Raw genomic sequence first — 22,246 nt, forward strand, 5'->3', positions numbered from 1 at the left:
TCCTTCTCTCCCCTGTTTTTCCTCCCTTACTCCAATCTGCAGCCTTTTATTTCCTTTTTTTGTTGCATACACCACCCTGTACCTCATCTTCAACTTAACCTAAATCAAAACCTGCTCATCTTCCACACACTGAGGCCTGTTTCTTCATCTCTCACTTGTCTGTCATATGTGTCTCGTCTCACCGATTTAACTCGGTTTCTCCTCCTTCAGCTCCTTCTCTTTGTGTCTCTTCTCCCTGCTTCGCTGCTCGGCAGCCCCTGCCGGGGCATCGGGAGCTCTAAGATCCCTCCCGGCCAAACACCGCACCCCCTGCTGCTCTCTCCACTGAGAATAACGCAGCAGCATGAGGGCGCTCCGCTATTCAGATCAGCATAGAGGAAAATGAGGCGTTATCTCCCACCTGTCTCCCCCACATCCACCCCCTCCATCCTTCCCCTCCTTCTGGCCCTGTAGGCAGGTTACCCGCTCATATGGGATCTGCCGATGACGCGATGCTTCTCTCCAAGGAGTCTAGAATCTGGGGGCCAGCTTTCTTAAGTGTGCAAGGAGCAAACCCTGAAGGGGAGCTTAGTCGGGAGGGCATGCTTTTTTGGAGATTTTATGTGTGTGTGTGTATATGGGTGAGATGGGGTTGGCGAGGGGGGCGGGTGAGTATTGCTCAGTGAAGCTATAGATTACCGTCTCTGTCAGCTGCGACGGCCACTGCTGATGAGCTCCTGCATGGTATCATTTGGTATCGATTAGCAAACACACACACACACACAAATGCACAAAAGCTTTTGGCGAGATGGCCGCCGCCTCGGGCTACTGGTCATTTAGCTGTCACCTCAAAGTGATGGTTTGGCCCGGCTCACCAGATCAATGCGAGACACAGACCTTATAACACACTTTGGGCAGGAAAACACACACATAGCGCACAGACACACTCTCAGACATGCTCTCCGAATCGAGTGCCCGCCCAAACGTTTACTTCGATACAAGTGGGAGTCGTGTTTCTGGATTACAGATAACAAGATTTAAAAAAACAAAAAAAAACAACTGTCCTAAAATGAAATCCAAAGAAAAAGAAATAAAGGATAAGACAATCTGGTTACTTGGTCGGCTGCAGGCAAGATGTGAAAGCTGATATGATTGTTACCTACCTGTAGGGTAACGCTGTGATTAATTTCTCAGAGGGATTTTAATCACAGCCGATATCGCAGCGTTATTGCATTCACGCCCCGTGAAAAGAGGCCGAGGCCGCCCCATTTTCTGTGACCAATGACATTGTGTGATTTAAACAAAAGCATACAAGAGGCAATAAACAGACTGTCACTTGGATGCGACGCAACAAAAGGCAGAGAGAAGCAAAGCCGCATGTTAATACATGAATGTTACTGGCTTTTAAAATGAGTAATCAAACTCCTGCTACATATGAAATTGGCCAAAACAAATAATCAATGTGTCATGTTGATGACAAAGAGATTTCTTTAGGGGGGGGGGGTGACAAACAAAAGCGCATTCTGTGCAACCTCTATTTTGTTCTTCTGAAAGCTTCAAAAGTCAGCACGGCTAATGTATGCACCCATCTAAAGACATCACTCACGTCTGTGCTGTAAATATTGTAACAGCTTAGTTTTGTTTAACAGAAAAACTGAAAATAGAGGAAAACATACAGACTGTTTTCTATCTAAAGATAAAGATTGCTCTCAATCCAAGAAAAATTAGCCAGGGGAGAAGTACCAATATTTGCAGGTCCTCTAATGCCACTTGAGGCTGGCTGAGTCAGTACTCCTACAGCTCAATAGTAAAGTTGCAGAAAATCCTGTTCATATTCTCCATAGGGATTTTGATTATGAGACATAATGTTGTAACCATCCAAAGTTGGCTCACTGCGGAATCCCAAGTCTGTCTGATATCATCTTTATTTTACCAAAAAACTTGTTTTATCCACAATAACATGGAAAGAACTACTCTACCCACAGTCCAAAACTGAAACAGCAATGTTTCTGATTGATGGAGGTCCCTGTACCACGGAAATGTTTAAACCCTAAATTACAGTGTGAAACTTCACAAAGCACCTGAGCGGTGATTGCAGTCAGGAACTAAACACTGGGCCATACCTTCTATACACAGACAAACTTTATAATATACTGTAATCTGTTGTTATACAACACTATTATTAATCCTAGAAAAGCAACAGTAGTGGAAAGAATTGGTTGTCATCCATATTGGACATGATACAACCATTGGTTGCTAGGGGAAAATGTGTATTATTGTAGTGGTATGTGGATGTTTCTGACTGTTGTTGGATAAACTGGTTGCAAAGATGGTGTTGCACCTAAATCCCTGGTGGCCCCATGATCGGAAGGTCGGTGGTTCAAATCCACTGAACAGCTACCCTGCAGTACCCCTGAGCAAGGTACTGTCCCCACACACTGCTCCCCGGGCGCCCAATGACTGCCCACTGCTTCACTGAGTGAATGGGTTAAATGCAGAGAGGAATTTCCCCAAGGGGATCAATAAAGTATACTTTCTTCTTCTAAAACCTCCTGGTGGTTGCTTTGGTTGCTGGCAGGTTGCCACAGTTGCCTGTTGATTTTTATATTTTTCAGTCTGGGCGGTGTAACACACTTGATCCTGCATTGCCACCATAGTTGTCACACATCCAAAATGATGGACGAGTTAACATCAAGTGGTTAGTGGTCACGTGTCTCTAAATCTCAATAAACAGCCAATTTAACAGTAGAAATTAAAAGCTTGTTACAAGAAGACATTTTGGGTTTTGTTTCTGATTTCTTCTTTCGTAACAGCAACACAGGATCTAAACTTTTCAATTAGTCACCAGCTTTAGGTTAAAGTTTTGCTTTTTTGTAACATGAATTCAGACACGAGCAGTGGTAGCAACTAACTGTCTGCTAGGCGTCATGGCAGCTAATTCATGTCACTAAACTGCACCTCTTAACGATATTTGTGGCGTCATCTAACAAAGAATATTGCTATAACAGCCTATCTGAGTCTGTAAGCGGTCTGTTTGTGCATTCACACAATAAGCTAACTAAGCTAGTTAGCCTAAGCTGGTAACTTGGCACGATATCCTCCTAGTTAAACATTGTGGAACATATAAAACTTCAGTACTAATGTTATTCCAGAAACCAGCAAGTCGCATCATAGTGGCTACATAGATCTTTTACATACAGTGCTGCCAGATTGCCTGGTTGTTTACAAATTAGCCTATGCTAAGCTAAATTAACCAGCTGTTTGCTCTAGCTTTTATATTTTCATTTCTTTTCATATAGCTAAAGGCAAAAATCAAAGAAATGCCAAAGTTTTATGTCAGTATAAATATCAAACTGCTATATTAGTTTATCATTACAAATATCTTTGCTTAAGATGTTTTCGTAGCATTAAATTTAAGTTTTGTTTTTGTTTTTTTATGACAGTCAGACTTCACAGTGTGTGAAATCTCTAGCCACTACCGAGACTTTAATTCTCAGGAAAACTAAATATCCATGCAACACTGCAAAGAAGGTGCTGCAGGGAATGATGGGTCATCTCTGAAAAGATGTGACAGCATCCCCCCCCACTCTCACAGCCTCAGTGTATTTAACAATAGTTCAGCATCACCCCTCCTGCTCAGGACCTCCTTATAGCCCTGCCCTTTTCAACCCTGCTAGCATCAGCTCTGAATATTATTCATAGCACCTTGTCTCTATCAAGGCATCTGTAAAAACTAAACACGATCATCCTAAAATTAATGAGCCATATCCACCCCATTACATTTATCTGTTTAGTGGTGTTTTGGGCCTTCCTTTAGGGCATTATGCATGCTCGTCTGTTCATATTTATAACCCAGGCTTTTTATTAGCAGCGTAGTGGGGTGCTAACAGTTGGGAGGCAGCATGCGCTTTGATGGTGATGGCAGGCGGCTCAGAGCAGGCCAAATGTGAAGGGAGGTGATGGAGAGAGAGAGGATCAGCTGCCAGGCCAAGGGCCCCCATGGAAGAGGGGAGGAGTGAGAGCGAGACAGGGAGGAGGAGAAATGAGAAAAGTCAAAGTGTGAAGAGTGCAAGTGAGTGAATCGGGCCTGGTTCACAGCTCTCAGCCCACTCGACTTTGTGAAAGGCGTGTGAGTCTTGTGATCAGCGAATATTTATCACACCTGCTGTATTTTAAGCCTCACTAAGCAGAGGTGTGTTGTGCACGTGTGATTTCAGAGTGTGGCTCAGTAAAACAAAAGGCAGCAAAGGAGGAGGAGGAAAGGCAGTTTAGTTCAGTTGATATGAGCTTGATCAAAAAAATTTACATGAAACCAGCTTCATGATATTTTTATTTATATTTTTGTGCCTGAGCTTTGTGACTTTGGAAGCTGAAATGTATTTTCTCGTGGACCGTTAAATAAGATAACTGTTAGATAAATAGGAAATCTCACGAGTAGAAACTCATGCAGCATGGAGAAAAGACGCATGTCTGATGGAAACTTGGTCCATGTGTCGCTGAACCTTTTTAAAATGTTTCTGTGCTAAATGATCTGATAAAAAGGAAGTTCTTTTCAGCATAGACAATCTTTTGTTTCTTGTAAAGGTTATTTTGAGCATTCTGAAGCCACAGCATGAAATTAACCAGAGCTGTGCTCAAATTGCAAACGATGGTGAGAAAAACAAAAAAAATGGCTAGAACAGCCATAGTAATACAAAATTTAATGTAAGAAAACCCTAGAAAACTCACATCATCTCAGTTTTTGAGATGATGATTTTCTTTATTAAGGAATAAAAGTTATCCAAACCTACTTGGCCCTGTGTGAAAAGGTAATTGTCCTTTTACACTAATAACTGGTCGGGCCATAATTGACAGCAAGACCTGCAATCAAGCGTTTGTGATAACTGGCAATGAGTCTTTCAAATCACTGTGCAGGAATTTGGTTCACTCTTCTTTGCAGAATTGGTTTAATTCAGACACTTTGGAGGATTTTCCAGCATGAACGGCCAAAACATTTCAGTCTGAAAAGTCCAGACTTTGACTCGGCCACTCTAAAGCCTTCATTTTTTTTTTTTTTTTTTTGAGTCATTCTGAGGTGGACTCACTGCTGTGTTTCTGATCATTGTCCTGCTGCATAACCCAAGTGCTCTTGAGGTTCAGGCCATGAACTGATGGCCGGACATCCTCCTTCAGAGCAGAAGTCATGGTTCCATCAATTACAACAAGTCGTCCTGAAGCAGCAAAGCAGCCCCATCACGCTACCACCACCATGTTTGACTGTTGCTGTGATGTTCTTTTTATGAAATGCTGTTACTTTTATGTCAGATGTAACGGGACTTAAACCTTCCAGAAAGTTCAGCTTTTGTCTCGTCAGTCCACAGAATATTTTCCCAAAAGTCTCGGGAATCATCAAGATGTTTTTGGCAAATGTGAGACGAGCCTTTGTGATCCTTTCTGTCAGCAGAGGTTTTCTCCTTGAACTCTCTCATGGATGCCATTTTTACCCAGTCTCTTTCTTATTGTGGAATCATGAACTCTGACCTTAACTGAGACAAGTGAGGCCTGCAGCTGTAAAAACCCTTAGAAGTGGCTTTGTAACCCTTTTCAGACTGATAGATGTCAATGACTTTGTTTCTCTCCTGTTCTTGAGTTTCTTTAGATCGTGGTGTGTTAGCTTTTTTCCCCCTAATAATGCTAACAACATCTACATACATAATACAAACAAACCTTTTTGTCACTTTTGGAATCCCAAACAATTTATCACCATGTTCATTACCTTGTTCGCTAATTCCTTTTTGGTTTGGTTAGCATGGTGCTGCAGTGATTTGCACTTCGCCTTACAATAAGAGGTTTTACACTCAAGTCCACCGCCTGCCTGGGACATTTTTGTATGGAGTTTGCATGTTATCCCTGGGTACTCTGCCTTCTTACAAATGTTCAAAGACATCCATGTTAGGTAATTATTGAAGTAGTGTTAGTGGAGACCTGTACAGGGTGTACTAGACCCTCCCAAAGACCTTGAACTAGGTAAAGGAAATTAATCGATAAACTAAATATGATTAAAGATAATATATAAAATTAATTAATTAAATCTGATTGATAATGAACAAAATTCCTCCTAAAGTTGGTCAGTGTATCTTTCTTTTGGAACATCCAGGAGCAAATGCTGCAGATGACTAGTTGATTCAAATCGAGGCTATTTTTAATGTGAAGCAACATTGCTAATGACTACACCACCGTGCATGTAGATCTACTGTGTACAAATGGCATCCACGATTTTTTCTCTTTAAATACAGAATACAACAGAAAAAAGAAAAACAACAAATGAAAAAATACATGGATGTCTGGAGTTGCTGGGAAGTCACCCAACCACCCGCTTGAAGGAGGAGGAGGAGGTAGAGGAGGAGGCGGGGCTGCTGGAACGGCCATTGGATTGTCTCAGCTTATCTTGGCTCGCATGAAGGAATCATCCCGAAAGCCTTTTAGGAAACGGACCCTGGCTTTGTGCAGAGCCAATTGATGCCGACTCTCCAGATCGGCGTTTGTCCAAATGGAGTCGAGGCGGGCCATGAGTGTTCCTTTATCCTGGCTGTTGTGGGATGCTTTGGCTCTTGATTTCACACACACAGATGCCAATTGCACATTCACTTCAGGCCACAACGAGCAGTTTATGCACGTGCGTAGGTGTTCACACAAACACCCGTACAAGAGCTGCATGATTACACACACGGTAGCGCAATTATACACACGCGCACTTGCAATAATTACGCGTGCACGCACACACACACACACACGCACACACAAGACACTGGCATAATTACATGCGGCCACATACATACACCCACACCACTTCACAGAGGAACTGCTGATCAACTGCATGACCTTCTCTCTAACAATGTTAATGTCACCACCTGGGGGAGGTTGGAGGGTGGGGGGGGGCTTGATGGAGTGATTGGAGTGAAGAAAGACAGATTCAAAGAAAGAGCCCACGATAAGCTTGTATTGCCCATCACCGCCTCACCTGGGGCCCGCTTTCATCCTCCGTGCAAGGGTTAGCGTCTTCCCATTCTGTGCACACACACCTTATACATGCAGGCATGCACATGCATGCAACGCTGGAGTACACCCCCGGCACCTCGCCGTGGGTCGTAACCGAACATTTATCGTGCGTGAACCCTCCCCTACGTGCTTGCGTGCAAGAGGCCTGTGCCTCGCCCGCTGACAGGATCCTGTTACGGCAAATGTCACACTCCCAAAAAGGATTCACCCCCCCATGGAGAAAATGAAGTCAAGACCTTCGCTCACACTGTGTCACTCTCCCACCTTGTCCCCCCACCATCACTCTCCTTCAGTCTCCTTTTTCCTCCTCTTCTTCTTCTTTTTCTTCTTCACCTTCCTCAGCCCCGCTCTCCACTTATCCATTTCTATCCTCTTTTCCGCTCCCTTGAACTATCGCTGCCTCGCACACACTCACCTTGGTTTGCAGTCCTCAGCATTTTGCCGAATAAAGTACCTTTTAACTGGATGGTTTTTAGCGGATAATTAGTCCTCACCTTGGGAAAGGAAGGGACAACAATGCAGGAGGAAAAAAAGAAAAGTAAAAAGAAAAGCAGGTTGATTTTTTGGGTGGGGGGGGCAATCGGTGGATGGGCTGAAGGTGTTAGAGGCCATGCTGTAAACAGAGCAGGGTTGCGTTTTTTCTATAGCTCACTGACCGACAGGTGCTTCTCCCGTCACATTTCGACAGCTTCAATATTAAATTCGCTCCCAAAGAGAGAGAGAGAGAACAGCGAGTGGGACGTCTCCCTTCTCGTTCAGCGGAGCCATCAACGGCAAAGACCTCTCAGACGGCGCATGAAAGAACGTATTTTTTTAAAGCCATCACCAGGTAAAAAACCCCCAGCAAAAACAACATGTAGGCGTACAGTCTAGGGAGGAGACACGGTGCATTATCTTCACTTCTCGCTGTAGATGTGGTCCAGAGCAGCTTTTTAATTTGATGTCAGTATGCAAATACTGTAAGCAGTCAAGAACAAAAAAAACCCAACAACTCCAAATCTCTTTTTGTTCCTGGAAGAAAATGACTTAAAGGAGAAATCCCTCGGCAACACACCCACCCCTCCACCTCACCTTCGAAACAGGAGAAGAAAACGTGCAGTTTTATTTTTAGAAGGTGCAAACAAGGAAAGGGGTGGTGATGGTGGGGTGGGTGCTGCTGTAAGATTGTAAATGTCTCTGATGTGTTCAGTCTGCACAACCTTATTCCTGATAATGGAACTAGCTGCTCTGTCTGTCAGTGCCTATTTACACACAAATGAAGTGGCGAGTTGCACGCGCCCAGTGGAGCTGCTAGCCTCCATCTCAGCTGTCAAAACGGGTTAGTGGCTACAAGCAAAACACAACGATCCCTCGGATCAAACTGTGGCCGGCCATTCAAATGTAATAGCTTCATCCTTGGACATGGAGCGTCTCTTTCCTCCCCCCTACTCCCCAACCCCACCGTCGCACGCTCGCTCTGCCTCCTAGAACCTTGCCGGCTTGTTGGAAAGTAATAGACTTCTCAGGATGCCAGTTCGCACAAATCTGGGATGCAGCCTTTTAGTTGCCCTCCGCGGGGAGAGGTGTTTGGAGTAATAGGGATGAAGCGGACCATAACTACAGCTGAATAAATCTTCCTATCTTGGCTCAGTGGAAGCCTGTGTGCACATGGTTTGTCAAAGCTCCATAAAATGTTGTTTGATAGGAGTTCTGTACAGTTTAGGAGTTCTCCTCCTGCTTTCCCCGTTGCCTCCTCTTTTTTCTTTTTTCTCCTCCCGTGCTACAGCGGTTGCAATCAATCAGTGTTTAATCAGCCGTCTTGCTGGAGTTGCCAGGTAATCCTGGCTGTCTTGGTGGCTATCTGTGTTTGTGTGTGTGAGTGTGTGTGTGACAGCTGGCAGAGCTGCTCTGTTGCCTGTGTGGGTGAGTGGATGGCACCATGCAGGTTTTTCTCTGCACAGCATGTAAAGGCATATCGGATGATCTGATGGGCTGTTGAAATTGTCAAGTGGGATTTGAGAGCGAGGGTGTGCAAATGACCGAATGTGTGAATTTGCCTGGGTTAAATCTAAACCGAGTGTTTTTTCTCCCGCTTTTTCCCTCCTGTAGACCTGCCTGGAATTGGAGCGCTATCTGCAGACAGAGCCCAAGCGTTTGTCGGAGCTCTTTGACCAAGACTTGGATGGCCTCCTAACTCCAGCCTACATGAAGGAGGATGGAGAGGAGGAGCTGTCAGACACCCTGCTCCCCAGCCTGCCGAGCCTCCCAGAACCACCGAGCCCACCTCCGGTGATCCTTTGCCCTACTCGAAAGAACTTCCCTTCCCCTGGCGCTGTGAGGAGAGACCTCAAACCCAAAGGACAAGGGCTGGAAAATGTAGAGGGCATGGAAGGGGTCCACCAGGCTCAGCTGAGTGCCGTCACCTCCCTGACACCTCCGTCATCGCCAGAACTCGGCCGACACCTCGTCAAACCCAACCAGACGCTGACGGCCTCGGCTGATGGGACACTCACCTTGAAGCTGGTAGCCAGGAAGGTAGGGCTTAGCGCAGCCAGGTTGGTGGCGGGGCACACGCTTCCTGTCCAGGTGAAAGATGAAGATGAGGGGGCTGCATGTGTGATCGGGGTTGGAGAGCTACCAGAAAACAAGAAGAGGATTCACCGCTGCCAATTCAATGGTTGCAGAAAGGTGTACACCAAGAGCTCCCACCTAAAGGCCCATCAGAGGACACATACAGGTAGGAAGTCTTCTTCTTCTTCTCTTTTTATCTGCTCCCTTTAGGGGTCACCCAAGCACATCATATGCCTCCATTTCATTTCTAGCATCCTCCTCCGTCCTTCACTGCATCCACAAATCTTTTTTTTCTTTTGCTCCTGCCTGGCATCTTCATCTTCAGCATCCTTTGTCCAACATATCCATTATCCTCTGCACACGTCCAAACCATCTCATCCTTGAATAAACCTGAACTTTCACTCTGATGTACTAATTTCAAATCTTGTCCATTCTGGTCACTCCCAATATAAATCCTGTCATCTTCAGTTCGGCCTCTGAACCACACTCTCCAAGCCATACATCATAGCAGGTCTCACTACCATCCTGTAAACTGTGCCTTTCACTAGTGCTGCTATGCTTCTGACACAAATCACCCCTGACATGCGTTTACTCTCTAGTGAGTCTCTAGTCCTGCTGACGGTCCCCTGGACAGCAGGTATGGGCAGCAGTCCTTGTCCTCTAGCCTCTGTAAGTTTGGTGCACAGGAGAAGGTTCTTCTTAGAGTCGTCCTCTATCTCGCTGTGGACGTCTAGAGCCACAAAAATGACTAGCCAGCCTTCTGGTATGGAAACATGACACAGGAAGGCCTGAGTCTAGCTGGTTAGTAGCGACTGTACTTTCAAAATAAGAGGACAGAAATGTTCCACAAGTAAATACCTTGCAGATGGCATCACTCATACGCAATTGAATACATAATGCATACATAGCATATAGCTTACACAGCACAGGGCACAATGTCAGATTCCCACTATTAGAACTACTACAGAAGTATTTATAGTCTTATCATACTGTATGTGAAATTGACACACAATATTAAGTTTTCATTTTCAAATATCTTGTCAATAATGCCAATAAATAGTTACCTTTTAACTCCAATTCTGAATTTGAGCAGAATAGTTGGGGCACTTTTCAGATATGATTTCAGTAAGCCGCTTTCAGCGCGGCAGCTCTGAGGGCGCCTCTACAATCACAGGTAGCCCCTTCATGAACCTGTAATAAAACTGACTGACGCTCATGGTTGGTGACAGGTTAAAAAGGCTCAATCCTGAAGCTAAATGACCGCTGCACGCCGAGCGAGACACAGACAGACACCGAAGATGAAAGAACAGGATTCAAAGAGTATTTTCTTCTTTTTTATAGCACACACTCTGACTCTTTTCTTGTCTTTGGATGAGCACTGAGTTGTTTTTTTTGTTTTTTTTGTGTCCGACCATTTTTCTTCTACCGGTGATGTCTCGAAGCCTCGCCCACTCGGGGAGATGCGTTTAATATGTCGGGCAGTTCTGTAACAATCTTCCGGTTTATCACAGTCCGTGCTTCCACCCTCCTGGGTTTTCAAATTTTTAGATAACCTCACTTTGAAATACCGAGTGCAAATCCACCTGCTACACATTCTTGGAACAAAATGCACACAAAACGATAAGGAATGTGCAAGAAGCAGCAGCTCTGTAATCACAGAACAGGGTCTGTGCCTTATTGAAATATCAAAAATGAAAGATAAAAATGTGACGATTTGAGAAAAAGGCAAAAAATCCCCCCAAAAACCACGACTCTTATCCTCACTCTTTCTGCTTAAGTACTTCTCTGAGCCAAACCAGGGTAGGTCCTCCTTGTCAAGGTTCTTCACATGAAGGAAGGGGGGAGGGTTCAGAAGCTATAACTCTCCCGCTCCTCCATCTCAATCCCAAACCACTCAGACCTCTGTCAGGGAGCTGTCCTCTGTCTGAGTAAGTGCGCAGTGATGGATGGATTGACCTGGATAGGCTGCCATTTCCTCGGTTTATTTCAGGCCTTGCCGTCCTCTATGCGTTCTATAAGTCTAGGTCAGTGTTTCTCAATCTGAAGTTGTCAGATTTTGTTTTTACAGGGTTGGTAATGGGATAATTTTTAAGAACAAGGGAAATATTTTTCAAATGTAACTTTATATTATAATCCCATGAGGCAGGACATGAGGGATAACCATCTCAGCATTTTCTCCAGTGTGTCAGAGATTGCTGTTATTAACTTGCAGCTTATTTAATAATAATAATAAATTTTATTTATGAGCGCCTTTCAAGTCACCCAAGGACACTTTATAATAGGATAAAACACTTAGTAAAACAATGGGAGAATAAGAACAATAAAACAAAAGCACAAGATAAAATGAACAAACAGTGGATTCACAGTGAATATGCAGATTTGAACAGATGAGTTTTGAGTTGGGATTTAAACTGGGGGAGAGAACCAATGTTTCTTATTTCTGGGGGCAGAGAGTTCCACAGCCTGGGAGCAGAGCAGCTGAAAGCTCTGCTTCCCATGGTGGTGAGGCGGAAGGAAGGTACAGCAAGCTGGATAGAAGAAGAAGATCGAAGTGAACAGTCAGAACAGGTAGTGGTTAACAGGTCAGAAAGGTAAGGAGGAGCGAGGTTATGAATGGCCTTGAAGGTGAGCAGAAGAAGTTTGAATATTATCCGGAATTTCACAGGGAGCCAGTGAAGTTCCTGAAGAACAGGGGTGATGTGCTGGTGGAGGGGGTTCTGGTGATAATGCGAGCAGCAGAGTTCTGAAGCAGTGGAAGCTTATGGAGGGATTTTTGGGGGAGACCATGCAGAAGAGAATTGCAGTAGTCAATACGGGAGGTAACAAGACTGTGGACAAGAATGGACGTAGACTGGGTGGAAAGAGAAGGAAGCAATCTTAATGCTGCGTAGATGGAAGTAGGCAGAACGGGTGAGATTGTTGATGTGAGATTTATAGGAAAGTGAACTGTCTAGGATGACACCAAGGCTCTTAACCTGAGGAGAAGGGAAAACTGTGGAGTTATCGATGGTGAGTGAGAAATGGTTCGCCTTCAAAAGGTTGGATTTGAGCTCTTCTGTGTGTCTTCTTTTGGTTGGCGAGCTGAGAGCGATGTTATTTTTGTTCGGTCTTTTCTCTTCCCCCCACACTCCGAGAGAGGCGTTCAGCGGTATAATGAGATGGATATTGACATGTGATAGGTAGCCATATAGCTGTTTCCTTATTTATTTTAACCGCGGGAGGTACAGCGAAGCGCGTCCATCATAGTAAATGAAGTTACAGTGACTCAAATTGGATTGGGCTCCCCCGCCTTCTAAATTTATCCACTGCTTGGTTGACAGATCACCAGAGCTGTCCAGCGAAGACGCTACGTGCGACTTGTTTACCAGCTCTGGCTTGCCTCTTTGAAAAGAAGTCATCATCTGAGTGTGAGAGATGATGAAAACATCACACCCTATGTGTTGGAACAAATTTGCACAGACATGCCATCATTGATTCCCCCAGCGTGGTGTGTCTACAACCCTTGTGATTAGACTCCATGCCAACTGGGCCAGCTATGGGGGACCAGAGCCACCAGTGCTGTCCAGTCACAAAATCCATACAGACAAATCACAAAAAGTCTCAATTAAATGAAACTGAAATCCAGAGAGCTGTGTGGAGTAGTTGATATTAAAATGTATGTGAAGGCTGAACCGACCATAGGAATCTGAACATAGTGATGCTACAACATGATGTAAAAGTCTTCAGCCAACGCTCATTTCTTTATATTTTGTTTCTAAGAATTCAGACTTTCTTCTGATGTTTTAAAGTGCTCTTGAACAACAGTTCTCCAGGTTTTCTTTGGACATTGCCTGGTTTTCCACTCATTTTCCATCCACTCCTTGTACCTGACCATTTTCAGAGGAGAGTTTTTTGTTTGTTAAGCCACTTAAAACTGACCTATGACCCATTAAAACATAAAACAAAGCACTGAACCAAAGAGACAAACCACCGTTGTGTCTACGCACAACACAGCAAAAAAAACAATTTTAAATTGTAACTTTAGACTCTTTGTTGTTACTTGACTTGCCTGAAAGTCTAAAAGTAAAATCATACCTGGATCCTGGATAGAAAAACACACAGTGGAGCACTATCAGTCATGGATCGGCCTCCCCAGAGCCCGGACCTCAACATTATTGAAGCAGTGTGGGATCATGTTGACAGAGAACAGAACAAAAGGCAGAAACATCCAAAGAAGAGCTTTGAATGTCCTTCAAGAAGCCTGGAGAACTATTCCTGAAGACTACTTAAAGAAAGCTGCCTAAGAGAGTTCAGACTGTGCTGAAGAATAAAGGTGGTCACACCAAATCATGACTTTCAAGCTCATTAAAATTGTATTTCCATGTATGTTTGCACATGTTTCAATACACTGCTGTGCCATTTCCATAGCAGAATTAGGAATGGCTCAAGACTTTGCACAGTACTGTACCGTAATCTGACATCCATACTATATTTTGTGTTTAACTCGGTTAATTAACAGAGTAAATAGCAGAGGGGGCACCTTTATTTGTCTTGTGATATCTTTGAATTTTGAGATGGAGCATTCCAATCCATAGTTACAGTTTAGGTCCAAACCTCTGGAAACTTGAAAAACAAACCTCCAAAAACAGCGGCTGCATGGCTTACTCATTACCAATGTATTAAGAAACATGTCTTAAGCTGTTTTCCCACATTAACTTCAAACAATTTTAGAAGAATTAGTTTGGGATCATTTTGATCCTTTCTCACACGCAGCACACAGCAGGAAATAGTCTGCCTCGGATGCGTTCACACTGTTGGAAGTACTCCGTGTGGTTTAGGCGATAGAGCTGCTCGGGTACAGCGTGTATAGGAGGCAGGACACATGATGAGCAGTGGATTCATCAAACAGACATTACAAAGACGCTGCACTATGGAGCTGCCTGCTTAAAGACCCCTTTCGGGTAATGTCTAGAAAACTTTGGAGCTGCAGTGTCAATCAGCTGACTGTTTGGGAAGTTGTAGAAGGCTGCAGGAGAAGGAGCTCACCTGTCAATCATCTGTGCTGACGCTGTATCGTGTCTGGAGCTAGCTTGGTCCTTCCCCAGTGAATATGTACCTATTTTATGAACCATTTAATAGTTATTAAACCAAGATAACACCCCCATTTTTCACTCTGTTTATATTTATTTATAATGGCACTAAGTTAATATTATGACTTGACCAATCACTTCAACTATAATTGATTTGCCTCTCTTTAACTATTTGTCTAATTGACTAATTGTTGGGAGTGTCTATCATTGCACACCTGAATAGACAAACAGAGAAAAATTAATGTGGCAACCTCTTTTTATCACCCCCCTCTCTACCCTGTAAATTATTAAGAAAAATTTACATTAAAATGATTTAATGACAGTGCCACAACTTCCATATAGCACCATTAAAAACACACTTCCTCCCTTCCCCATGGAGCCTATCAGTGTCACGTAAGGTGCTTTAACATAAAAGCAGTGAAAAAAGAACATCTGTCTTGTTATTCAAACCGGGAAGGTAGAATGATAAACGGGGAAAATGTCGACTTAAGATGACAAAGGGAGCCACAAAAGCTGAAGAAAGAGGAGAAGAGCGACGTGGAGTGAAACAAAGAGTAGATGAAGACAGAAGACAGGGATGGGGGAGGTACAGTGGAGCGACCCTCTTCAGAAAAAGACAGCAGTGCCACGGGCTCCCCCATTCACTGAGCCATTATCCTGACAAGTTTAAAGATGTCATTACTCAAATCCTCTTTTTCTTAGTTGTTATTTCCATAAATTACTGACGGAGAAAAGGCAACGATTTAATCTGGAATTAGACGGGCTGAGTTGAAATGACAGTGCCCTGTAGAGCTTTTTGTGAATAGGCTTATGGGAGATAAGGAATGGTACAATTAGATTTTGGGTAGGGTAAAACACGAGGACTGTTGGGTTATTCTGCCTTCGCTCTCTCGCTCTTTCTCCTGTTTCTCATCATTTTCCCTCTCTGGCTCTCTCCTCCTCTCATTCTGTCTCGGTCTTTTAGCCAGTACGCTGTCTCTCTCTGCATGTTCGCCTCTCTATCGGGCTCATATTCTGTCACTCTGCTCTTTTGCCACTTTTAGTTTTTTTTAAAAGGGGGTCTAGGTATATGTATATATATTTTTTTATATTCCTGGACTCTAATTTTGTTCTGATTGGCTGCCTTTTGTAAACAGAAAGCTTGAACAACAGTGAGGCGGGGCTTGTGTGCCTGACGTGACCATATTAGGAGTATCAGCTCTAAGTGACATCATACGAAGGAAAAAGTAGAAAAAACTGTCTGAAAAGGAGCATTTAGAGTAGAAACATGATCAGGTAGAAATGGAGGCTAAAAGCTGGACTCCTCATCACTGCCTTTGTTAGCTTTGTGTTAGCATGCTTGTCTTTGCAGATGCTAGCAAAGAGCTGAAGTTGTGTTAGGAGTGTAACGCGCTTGCTTCTATCCTGGTTACCATCATGCTCTTGTCCTCTAGTCCAACGTCAGACTATTTTTTTTTTTCTTTGTACCCGCCTGGTGTGCAAATAACCGAAGAACCTTTGTAACACAAGTAGTGACATGATTTCAGTAATAACTCTACCATATATTTTTGATGTAAGGCTATCTCTGTTATGATTTATTGTGAGAATGATGGCACCTCATTTGGCCTTTACGACCACAAATAGGCTCTTTCCACTCTTATTCTTTTAAAATATTACAATGTGTCTTTGGATATGTGAGAATATTTTTTCAATCAACTACAAAACTAATTTAAAGTGCCTTTTAAAAAAAACCTGCCAGGCACTGTGTTAGAAATGATTAAGCCTTTTATGAAAAAAGGCTTCATCCCATGCTTTCCCATCATCCTCACGTCTCTTACTAACGCACTTCAATTCTCCATTACTTCCTCCATATTTCATCTTTGTCTCTTCCCCTCGCTCATCTCCGAGCCAGCAGTGCTGGTTGCGGGGCTGGCGCCTATAAAGCCGCCTCTCCGAGAGCCTCTGTAATGACCTCTGAGACCCAAATGCCCTGCTTCAGCGTCAGCTAATGGAGGGAATGTAATTAACTTCACCACTGGCACCTGAGAGGCTGGAGAGAACGGGCGCATGGGTGCGTGTGTTTGAGCATTCGGAAGTAACAGATTACGCCTAATGGGATTACGGTGACTCAGGAAACACCCAGTTATCAGATTATGGATGAGAAATATGTGAGCACTCATTTGATTATTTTAAAATAAAAAAGCATTTGTAAAGATGGAGGGAGGAGGGGGTGGGGTATTTTGATTTTATGCATTTCTTCCCTGAAATGAAAAGGGAGAAGTGCCGGTTAATGGTGGATTTTATTAAATCATTCGGAATAAATAATTGTTTTAAAAAGCAGCGCCCAACTGTCCACAATCCTGATTCTTTAAATCATAACAATAATCCACTTAGCTCAATAATCTACATTATACAGGCAAAGTAATCCAAAAGTAACAGAAGGTAATCAGATTATGCTGCTGGGTTCAGGCTAATCCAGTGGATTAGGTTACTAATGGACGTTTAAAACTGTCAATCAGTCGAACTGTATGTTTTTACAAGTAGCATTTCCAGTCCGGTGTCTGTTTGCAGAGGCGAGTGGGTACCTGCTCTACTTCACTGTTTGGGCATCTTGAGAGAGAGCGGAGGAGGGTGGATTTTTTTTCTAAAGGGGGGGGGGATGTTGCTAGGCAACGGAGGCAGTGTATCGTTGGAGGAGTCGGTAGCTGAGTGGTTATGTACTGCTGCAGGCTCTGGTCTCTTAGTGCCCCCCTCCTCCTGCACCACCACTACTACTTCCACCACCATCATCGCCCCCTCAGCCCCGCTCCTCACCCCCGCCTCTTGCCCTGTACAGCTCTACGGCTACCGTCGCTAGGCAACTGCCTCCGTGCTCTGCCAGCGTGCTCAGTAATTGGCCGGTGGCATGGCGGCGTACCGTTGCCAGATCCAGCCAGCTGCACTGCCTCCTCATGTTTCACCACATACCCCCTACCCACCCCACGTCTCTCTTAGACATACACTCACACACAGATACACCCCACCCCCCTTGATCCCATTGCTAGGCAACGGATTCAGGCATTTCTGCCTCCCAGGAATTTCATTGGCCAGAGTCGGATGGCCCAAACCTGCAGCTCTGGGATGGAAGGGGACAAGACTAATTTCTGGATTTAGACCAAAAGCACTTTAAACTCTACAGTTTTTTGTTAAAGGGACAGTTCACCGCAAAATCGAGTAGTTTTTTACATTTATATATATATACATATATATATAGATGTATATATATATCGATATAGATATACATATATATATTTTGCCTCTGTTCTGCAGTCCTATTTATCAATCCAGATTGTTTTAGTCTTGCCCAATTGTGGCGCTATTGTGTGTAACTCCTGATCCTAGAAACAAAAGCGGTCCAGGAGAGCAAAAAAGGGTTAGGTAGTAAATGAGAATAAACCAAATTGACTGATAGACTCAGCAGACTCATATAAACTTACATTTAAACCACAAACAAAACTGATGGCCTAGACAGAGTCATCTTGGTGACTTAAATCTCCAAAAGAACTACACTGAATGGAATAAATGGCACAGGTGTACCAGATCCACTGAAATTAGAACACAGGAAGTTGCACCATTTAAGTTCCCTCTTAGCTGATCTGCAATGGAAGCTAACTGTTGGCAGGGGGGTAATGAAATTAATAAATTATATAAAAATACAAAAAATTGGGGTTTATCTAAATATAAAAATAATGTTAATAAATGTTAATAAGTCATGTATGCAAAGTTTCATTGAGATTGGCCAACCCATTAAGGAGGAGATGGGGGTAAATACATATACATATGCAATGGATACGCTCCCATCATTACAGTCAGATCTTCAAATAAAAGCAGGTACGCTACAGCCAAAATCAGCATATAGACATGGTTTATCACTTTAAAAAAATTGAAAAAGAAAGAAAGTGCTGATTATTTTAGATCCGGCCTGAAATACTATGTGAATATCTCCCACATTTGGCTCACAGATGTGGCCCCTCCTTACTTTACACAAGCTCTCATTGCAGTTTTGACAGAGCAGTTGATCTATTGATTTTGTCCCTTTAGATAATCGCATTCAATGAATTAAGCCAGTAGTCGTGGTGAAAGCGCTCGAGCAGAGTTGGTCAGCCTCGAGCACCAGTCCAGATGGGATGTGACTGATGCAGGTGACATCTTCGGAGTTGGACGCAGCTGGCGGATTGTGGCCTCCTTGCCATTATGTGTCTGGCCTAATTATCACTACCCCCTCCTTCCCTACCAGCATATCTGCAGCCTCCTTTGCCTTAATCCACTTCTGCAACACTTCTCTCCTACTCTACTTTTCCCTCCCCTGGTCTCATCTCACCTCCTCCTCTCAGTCTCTCATCCACCTTGCCTCTAATCCTCACCCCTCCCTCCCACCCTCCCTCCCTCTCAACCTCTTCTCTCTCAACCCTCCTCTCCTCTTCTGCATGTTCAGCAAGATTGGAGACCAGTGGGAGCTTCTCCATCTCATCCCATTGCTCTCTTTACAGTCCCTAAAAAAGGAAATGGTGACAGGAGGCACAGGGATCTTTATCAGACTGGAAGCTAACATGCACTCACAATATACAGGACACACTCATTAAAATAAAAGCTCTGCCAATATCAAACAGGAAGATAAAGGGTTAGCGGCAAAGAGCTTTTTGCATGGGCGCAGAACAACAAATAAGCGTGTGATTGGTGTATGAGCGATCAAACAGGTGCTCACGTGTGCTTTTTTTTTTTACCCCCTAGGTGAGAAGCCATACAAGTGCTCGTGGGAGGGCTGCGAGTGGCGATTCGCCCGGAGCGACGAGCTGACGAGGCACTACCGCAAACACACCGGCGCCAAGCCTTTTAAGTGCAACCACTGTGACAGGTCTGTCAAAACATGCCTCTCCCTCCTTCTCCGTGTCTTATATGTTTTTCTTCGCTTTTTTATCCGAGCGCTATTTGAAGTACTTCCACAAGCACAGCAGGCTGTGTTTTAACATTGTGTTTGGTGTAGTGAAGACAAGATGCTGGTTACACACCCCGAAATGTGTTTTGGTACTGACCCAGTTTAAAAGTGTGTTGGCAGGATTACTAATGTGCGCTCCAAGACCCAACTCGCTCAGTGTTTGAGCGAGTTGAGCTCAGTGTTTCAGCTCTAGACCCACATTAGGGACGGTGCAGCATATTAATAGTGAATTTACACACATGATGATAGATAGTCTTTATTTGGATTCAGAGCGGGACAGAGGTGTAAAATGAGTTTCATTAGCAATGAAACACCTAACAACCTGGGATATTAATTTAATTTGCAGGGTATTAAGTAAATAAATACTGGCTTTATTATCAGAAACACTGGCAATAAAGAAAAGATAGACACAGCCTTTGAGGGTGAAGCTGGTGCTATAGTCCATTTAATCTGTGCTCTTTTTTTGCCCAGCAGGGGGTCACTCGTCTGACTGTACAGAAATCTGGCAAATTATCCACATTTCTCATTTCTTACACACTTAGGTTAGGGTCTCGATTGTTAGCTTAGAGTTTTATTTAATACATGATGAAAAGGTACATAAGGCTATCCCGGGTAAAACTTGAGTCTTCAAGTGTGGACCTCACTGACCATCGGGTGATGTCATGGCTATCTTTTATATACAGTCATTAATCTCAACAGTCACTGACTTTAGTTTAAACAGTGGAAATTGGTTGAATTTGTAGATTTTTAGACATTTACAGGAGGGAAATGTATTTGGGGAATTGTTGAAGCCACCATAACCCTAAATACAGGTGTAAGTGTGTGTGTGGGTTACTGGAAATAAAGCCCCAGGCTGGCCCAGTGATTGGGCAGGCTTTCCGGTGAACTCTATAATCCCTGTCACCTGAAAAGTCCTTGTGCAGAGCAAGCTGAGCATCCGAGAAGTTTACCACACAAAAACAAAAACAACTAATGAATTTAAAAAAAATTTGTTAATTAACTTTAACTAACAGCTATTTTAGCAATAAACAGAAAAAAATATATAAATCAATAGTAAAGTCCTAATTTATGGTTTATTTATGTAACTAGGAATCCAAACAATCACAGGACCTCTAAAGAACAGGCACTTGGAGAAAGGGGAGAGGAAAACCACCATTTTAATAGGAAGAAACCTCCAACAGAACTATGCTCATGGAGCACCCATCCTCTCCAACTGGTTGGGGGTTAGGGGAAAGAGAAGAGAGTAGAGAGAGCCAGAACAAAAGGGGAAAAAAAATGATTGAATCTTTAAATGACATCTTTTAAATGTGCACATTTAATGTTGCAAATGAGAGTGTTTTAAACCAAATCACAACCTTTTCCTAAACCTACCTAAGTTTGATGCTTAAATACACAAACTACAGTCTCCAGGTGATTTATAACCTAACAACTTCCTGCATATACTGCTTTTAACAAGTATTTTCAATAACAGTTTGATAATAAACAGATAATGCTCCCATATTGTTTATAAACCTACAATAGAAACAGTTGTGAAACATTAGCGTTAAATATTTGCATTTTTGTTCGTTAACATTTTAACAATAATTGTTTTTTTATGATAGTTATGATGGACTATTGCCATTAAACACTTTGCAGATCATAGATAATGTTTTGTTTGCTGTTTTAAATCAAACATCATATGAATCTCAAAGTCATGCACCTTTACACCCTTGACTGTCACCGGAAAGAGGTGATCTGTTATAGTTTGACTGTGACTCTTCCTAATTAGGCACCTTGGCCTCTGTTTAATTATGAAGCAAAGGGAAAGGGCTCCTTAAATCTGGTTCCACTGACCAAAAAAACCCCCAAACATTTTAAGGCAATTATTCACTTTTTAAATGATCAGCTTGCTGCCGACACAAAAATCTTTACTCCTATTTTAATTACACCCTGCTGTCTGTCTTTGATCTGGCCCTCGCTGACACCTCTGGGATCTCTGAGCAATATTGTCTACAGGAGCTACCACAATGCAGCAAGGCATCCCATGATAAAAAGCGTGCTTTTAAAGGATTTCATCACACACAAAAAAGGAAATTTAAAAGGTTCTTTTTGTTATTGCGCTACAGAAGAAAAATTTTTAATATATATATAGTAGTACCTGCAAGGTAAATACCGCCTTAAAATGTGCTTCCTCTGCTATACAGAGGCTTTTTGGTGACTTTTGTAGCTTTTTTTTTGTATATATGTCCTTGGGTATGTGAGTGAGAACATGCAGTTATATTTTACGGTAGTAAACCATTTTATGGAGATCCTAGCAGAAACACCAAAATAGCTCTATGATGGCAACCAAACAGCAGTATTATCCTGTAAAGCTCATATTTCACAGTACAGCGCTGGATTGTTTTTACATTAAAAAGGAACTGCTGTCGTAGTTACAACAGGCACATTTTAATCCTGCTTAAGCTTCTCTCCAGTGCCTTATTGTAATTTAACTGGAAAGTTTCTTTCATTTGCCATTAACATACGGATATGTTTTCTATAAAATACTTTTATTTACTTTTACTTACGTGCTTACTTAAATTTATCTTCATATGTACTTTTTTTTAACTTACATTTACTTGCATGTTTTACTTACATTTGTTGCCATTCCTTCATTTGTTTCACTTACATTTGTCTT

The 22,246-nt window shown here is 43.0% G+C and overlaps 1 protein-coding gene across 2 annotated transcripts in view; it reads left to right on the forward strand.

The window, feature by feature from the left end:
* The window catches only part of LOC146547253 (Krueppel-like factor 7), a 51,973-nt gene that overhangs the window by 21,167 nt on the left and 8,560 nt on the right, over window positions 1-22,246 (forward strand). For both annotated transcript variants that reach the window (XM_085264764.1, XM_085264765.1), the window contains 2 exons: window positions 9,106-9,733; window positions 19,386-19,509. In XM_085264764.1, coding sequence (XP_085120890.1) covers window positions 9,106-9,733; window positions 19,386-19,509 — 752 coding nt within the window. The remainder of the gene's footprint in view (window positions 1-9,105; window positions 9,734-19,385; window positions 19,510-22,246) is intronic.

This window comes from Mchenga conophoros, linkage group LG23 (assembly GCF_057382185.1).
Source record: "Mchenga conophoros isolate Kocher_MC1m ecotype Shallow Benthic linkage group LG23, M_conophoros_male_GT1.1, whole genome shotgun sequence".
NCBI classification, from domain to species: Eukaryota; Metazoa; Chordata; class Actinopteri; order Cichliformes; family Cichlidae; genus Mchenga; species Mchenga conophoros.